This window comes from Salmo salar, chromosome ssa05, assembly GCF_905237065.1.
Source record: "Salmo salar chromosome ssa05, Ssal_v3.1, whole genome shotgun sequence".
Lineage (NCBI taxonomy): Eukaryota > Metazoa > Chordata > Actinopteri > Salmoniformes > Salmonidae > Salmo > Salmo salar.
The window spans coordinates 91,717,388-91,723,835 of record NC_059446.1 but is presented as its reverse complement, the minus strand read 5'-3'; the positions used below and the strand labels follow the sequence as shown (position 1 = coordinate 91,723,835).

Here is a 6,448-nt window from a genome sequence, read left to right as displayed (position 1 = left end):
CATCTATGAGGGTGAGAACATTGGAAAGGAAAGTTTAAAGTATTGGACTTTTGGACCCGCTTAAGCTCTTAAGAGCCATTTCCGCTAGATGGGCCAGCTGCAAAGTCTTATTAATTGGCTATATTGTCAAAATGTATGAAAAATGTAAAGTTAGGCATTAGGCATTAGGGTTAGCAGTGTGGTTAAAGTTAGGCTATGTAGAAGAACCCCTTACAGTATTATAGACACTATGTCCTGGAATTTACTATGGTCTTCTATGTAGAAGAACCCCTTACAGTATTATAGACACTATGTCCTGGGATTTACTATGGTCTTCTATGTAGAAGAACCCCTTACAGTATTATAGACACTATGTCCTGGGATTTACTATGGTCTTCTATGTAGAAGAACCCCTTACAGTATTATAGACACTATGACCTGGGATTTACTATGGTCTATGTAGAAGAACCCCTTACAGTATTATAGACACTATGACCTGGGATTTACTATGGTCTATGTAGAAGAACCCCTTACAGTATTATAGACACTATGTCCTGGGATTTACTATGGTCTTCTATGTAGAAGAACCCCTTACAGTATTATAGACACTATGTCCTGGGATTTACTATGGTCTATGTAGAAGAACCCCTTACAGTATTATAGACACTATGTCCTGGGATTTCCTATGGTCTTCTATGTAGAAGAACCCCTTACAGTATTATAGACACTATGTCCTGGGATTTACTATGGTCTTCTATGTAGAAGAACCCCTTACAGTATTATAGACACTATGTCCTGGGATTTACTATGGTCTTTATGTAGAAGAACCCCTTACAGTATTATAGACACTATGTCCTGGGATTTACTATGGTCTTCTATGTAGAAGAACCCCTTACAGTATTATAGACACTATGACCTGGGATTTACTATGGTCTTCTATGTAGAAGAACCCCTTAACTTCTAATGACTCTTGTCTGGCTTGTGAGCAAAACATGTGCGTGTTCGTGAGAGTCTCAGCTTTTCATAGATGGGTCATAATAGTTTGTAGCTCAAACGGTTGGGACTCTACCAGACGTTTTTGTGAGAAGAACCAGATTCCGGGAAGCTGCCCTTGTCTCGCCTCTTTACCTCGGCTCCCATTAATCACACAGACTAATGGTCGTTGTCAGGCAACGTTAATCTGCTGTCGTTTTCCCCCCTCGAACCATTCAAATAAAAAACCTGTTTTTAACATACCCTTTCTGTTTCCTGTTGACCAATAGCCTATGAGCTCCAGCGCTGCCCTGACCCGAGGCCGTTCCGTAACGGCGTGGTGATAGGCCGAGACTTCGGGGTGGGCCTGACCATCTCGTTTGAATGCCTGCCAGGTTACACCCTGATAGGAGAGGTCTCACTCACCTGCCTGCATGGGGTCAGCAGAAACTGGAACTACCCTGTACCATGCTGTGAAGGTGACTGCATTATCTTCATGTGTAATGTATTTATTATCTCTGTAAATTGACTTCTCTTTGCAATTCTCTAGTGGCATTAAAAAAGTGGTGTAGTAGTGTATCTAGGCTGACCTGTACCCTGCTGCTATTTATCCAGGCTGACCTGTACCCTGCTGCTATTTATCCAGGCTGACCTGTACCCTGCTGCTATTTATCCAGGCTGACCTGTACCCTGCTGCCATTTATCCAGGCTGACCTGTACCCTGCTGCTATTTATCCAGGCTGACCTGTACCCTGCTGCTATTTATCCAGGCTGACCTGTACCCTGCTGCTATTTATCCAGGCTGACCTGTACCCTGCTGCTATTTATCCAGGCTGACCTGTACCCTGCTGCTATTTATCCAGGCTGACCTGTACCCTGCTGCTATTTATCCAGGCTGACCTGTACCCTGCTGCTATTTATCCAGGCTGACCTGTACCCTGCTGCTATTTATCCAGGCTGACCTGTACCCTGCTGCTATTTATCCAGGCTGACCTGTACCCTGCTGCTATTTATCCAGGCTGACCTGTACCCTGCTGCTATTTATCCAGGCTGACCTGTACCCTGCTGCTATTTATCCAGGCTGACCTGTACCCTGCTGCTATTTATCCAGGCTGACCTGTACCCTGCTGCTATTTATCCAGGCTGACCTGTACCCTGCTGCCATTTATCCAGGCTGACCTGTACCCTGCTGCTATTTATCCAGGCTGACCTGTACCCTGCTGCTATTTATCCAGGCTGACCTGTACCCTGCTGCTATTTATCCAGGCTGACCTGTACCTGCTGCTATTTATCCAGGCTGACCTGTACCCTGCTGCTATTTATCCAGGCTGACCTGTACCCTGCTGCTATTTATCCAGGCTGACCTGTACCCTGCTGCTATTTATCCAGGCTGACCTGTACCCTGCTGCTATTTATCCAGGCTGACCTGTACCCTGCTGTCATTTATCCAGGCTGACCTGTACCCTGCTGCTATTTATCCAGGCTGACCTGTACCCTGCTGCCATTTATCCAGGCTGACCTGTACCCTGCTGCTATTTATCCAGGCTGACCTGTACCCTGCTGCTATTTATCCAGGCTGACCTGTACCCTGCTGCCATTTATCCAGGCTGACCTGTACCCTGCTGCTATTTATCCAGGCTGACCTGTACCCTGCTGCTATTTATCCAGGCTGATCTGTATCTGACCTTGTTTTTCATGTACCACACTGGCTGTTGTTTATCATGTACCACACTGGCTGTTGTTTATCATGTACCACACTGGCTGTTGTTTATCATGTACCACACTGGCTGTTGTCTCTCATGTACCACACTGGCTGTTGTCTCTCATGTACCAAACTGGCTGTTGTTTCTCATGTACCACACTGGCTGTTGTTTCTCATGTACCACACTGGCTGTTGTTTCTCATGTACCACACTGGCTGTTGTCTCTCATGTACCACACTGGCTGTTGTTTCTCATGTACCACACTGGCTGTTGTCTCTCATGTACCACACTGGCTGTTGTTTCTCATGTACCACACTGGCTGTTGTTTCTCATGTACCACACTGGCTGTTGTTTCTCATGTACCACACTGGCTGTTGTTTACCATGTACCACACTGGCTGTTGTTTCTCATGTACCACACTGGCTGTTGTTTCTCATGTACCACATCCGTCCTCAGCCTTTAGAGGGTGTAGTGTTTCTAGTGGACATCCAGCCTTCATTCAGTTTAAACTTGAACTCTACGCTTTGCTTTGTTGTTTGCTTAGACAGATTTTATAGGCGCATTGAGCGGTTATGACGGGCAGTTTTAGTGCCTGAATCATAGCATGGGGCTCTGGTTGAAAGTATTGCACTATATAGGGAATAGGGCCCTGGTCTAAAGTAGTGCACTATATAGGGAATAGGGCCCTGGTCTAAAGTAGTGCACTATATAGGGAATAGGGCCCTGGTCTAAATTAGTGCACTATATCGTGTGTAGGGGGGCCATTTCAGATACAGACCAGGTAGCTGACGTCAGTAACAAGGACAGTGAATCACATCTCCTGGGGTTTACCCCTGCAGAATACACACATCTATGAACAATAACAAAATCATGTTTGGTTATGGTTGGTGTACTTACAGTTAGCCACTAGGGTAGTGTATCAGGGGACCGGCTGACGGCTTCATTCTGCGCTCTCTCTCTCTCTCTCTCTCTCTCTCTCTCTCTCTCTCTCTCTCTCTCTCTCTCTGTCTCTGTCTCTGTCTCTGTCTCTGTCTCTGTCTCTCTCTCTCTCTCTTGCTCTCTCTCTCTCTCTCTCTCTCTCTCTCTCTCTCTCTCTCTCTCTCTCTCTCTCTCTCTCTGTCTCTGTCTCTCTCTCTCTCTCTGTCTCTCTCTCTCTTTCTTTCCTTCCCTCCCTCCCTCCCTCCTTCTTCTCTTCCTCTCTCTCTCTCTCTCTCTCTCTCTCTCTCTCTTGCTCTCTCTCTCTCTCTCTCTCTCTCTCTCTGTCTCTCTCTCTCTCTCTCTCTCTCTTTCTTTCCTTCCCTCCCTCCCTCCCTCCCTCCCTCCTTCTTCTCTTCCTCTCTCTCTCTCTCTCTCTCTCTCTCTTTCTTTCCTTCCCTCCCTCCCTCCCTCCTTCTTCTCTTCCTCTCTCTCCCTCTCTCTCTCTCTCTCTCTCTCTCTTTCTCTCTCTCCCTCTAGCCCAGTGTGGTGGTAATATCACGTCTCTGAATGGGACCATCTATTCTCCCGACCACCCAGCAGAGTACCCTAACTTCCAGGACTGTCTGTGGAGTGTACGGGTTCCCCCAGGGAATGGTATCTACATCAACTTCACCGTTCTCAACACTGAACCCATCTACGACTACATCACCGTCTGGTAAGCAGTGCACTTCGTTACAGTAGTATGAAATGCGTCACAAATGGCACCCTATTCCCTATATAGTGCACTACTTTTGACCAGAGCCCTGTGGGTGTAGGGCGTCGATAGAGTGTAATTTGGGACGTGTTGCTGAATAGCCTATGTGTTTCTGAATAGTATAATTTCCCCCTTAAAATCCTCAGTAGTGATGCGCGGGATGGACTCATAACCCACAGTCCCCGCGGTTAAGGCCGAGTGAGTTTAGGGTCAAGAAATATTGTGTGGATGAAAGGCTGGTGGGTGACGGGTTGAATAAAGAGAAAAAGAATCGAAAAATCTATCATTCTAATGCTATTTATATCTATAGGCTACATTGAGGTTTTTCTTACATTATTTTAGGATGCCTGGCATTAGGGCATAAACCTAAACTTTAGGGCTTAATTTGACAGGCACCAAATGCTTTAGGGAACGGGCAGAAAAAGTTAACATCAAACCACGGAGGCAAAAAGGACAATGTAGGAGTTTAATTCAATAAGAGAAAAGCTGTGAAATGGAGAGTTGAAAATAAAGAGGAAGGGAGGACCAGAACAGCGATGTTTGGGAAAGATCAGGTGACGAGGTAGAAGAGGATGATAGCAGCTATGTTACGATGTGATGAAGAGGATGACAGCAGCTATGTTACGATGTGATGAATAGGATGATAGCAGCTATGTTACGATGTGATGAAGAGGATGATAGCAGCTATGTTACGATGTGATGAAGAGGATGATAGCAGCTATGTTACGATGTGATGAAGAGGATGATAGCAGCTATGTTACGATGTGATGAAGAGGATGATAGCAGCTATGTTACGATGTGATGAAGAGGATGATAGCAGCTATGTTACGATGTGATGAAGAGGATGATAGCAGCTATGTTACGATGTGATGAAGAGGATGATAGCAGCTATGTTACGATGTGATGAAGAGGATGATAGCAGCTATGTTACGATGTGATGACTGTGAGGCGCTGGAGACAGGGGACTTCAAACAGGCCTATGGCACCTCAAAGGGAACTGTAGCCTATCAAATTCAACAGTCACAAGACAGGGGACTTCAAACAGGCCTATGGCACCTCAAAGGGAACTGTAGCCTATCAAATTCAACAGTCACAAGACAGGGATTTAAACAGGCCTATGGCACCTCAAAGGGAACTGTAGCCTACTGTTCAGATGGGATAAATGGAAACTGAAATCTGGACACTGACTGTAGGTCTATAACCTCTCACAGAGCCTTCATATATTCCTGCAGAATTAAAACATGCCTTGCAGTAACATGTAGGCTACATTTTTACTCAGAAACAGGAGTGGAGAAATATAATTTAATTTCTTTCAGCATCTTGACAGAATGCGAATTCGCAGTTAGATACCATCTGCAGATGTGTTATCTTTAACAGCATTATAAAAACCTGATAGTATTTCAACCACATAAAAGCCGAACTGAAATCTTATCAGAAACACGTTGGATTCCTGGCGAGTTGATTTAGCCTTCTAGGGCAACACAATGACACAAGAGAAGCTGATTTCTATCTAATTATAGACAAGTTGACTAACTAATAGCCTTTATAAGAAGTGATAAGCAGAAACCTTGATAATCAGTCATCCTGTTAAAACATCCTTCCTCTCTCTGACTGTAGCCTTGAAGTGAATTTTCTATATTAGCGAGTTATGGTCAGGAGCATGCCTCTGATTTTCACGTAGTCGGGCGATTGAGGACGCGTTATTAGTAATTGCGGGCGGGTGAGCAAACAGTAATCCTTAGGGTATACTGATAAAAAATGATGTCAACAACGGTAAAGAAATAGACCTTTAAACATTTGATACAGGGACAGAAGGAAACAGAGATTTAAACATTTAATACAGAAGGAAACAGACCTTAAAACATTTAATACAGAAGGAAACAGACCTTAAAACATTTAATACAGAAGGAAACAGACCTTAAAACATTTAATACAGAAGGAAACAGACCTTAAAACATTTAATACAGAGACAGAAGGAAACAGAGATTAAAACATTTAATACAGAAGGAAACAGAGATTTAAACATTTAATACAGAAGGAAACAGACCTTTAAACATTTAATACAGAGACAGAAGGAAACAGACCTTAAAACATTTAATACAGAAGGAAACAGACCTTAAAAC

The 6,448-nt window shown here is 44.3% G+C and overlaps 1 protein-coding gene across 1 annotated transcript in view; it reads left to right on the top strand.

Moving 5' to 3' along the window:
* The window catches only part of LOC106606155 (CUB and sushi domain-containing protein 3), a 492,730-nt gene that overhangs the window by 325,554 nt on the left and 160,728 nt on the right, over positions 1-6,448 (top strand). Inside the window, 3 exon segments of the mRNA XM_045717778.1 lie at positions 1-11; positions 1,242-1,430; positions 4,109-4,286. The exon segment at positions 1-11 is cut by the window's left edge and continues 199 nt beyond it. Coding sequence (XP_045573734.1) covers positions 1-11; positions 1,242-1,430; positions 4,109-4,286 — 378 coding nt within the window.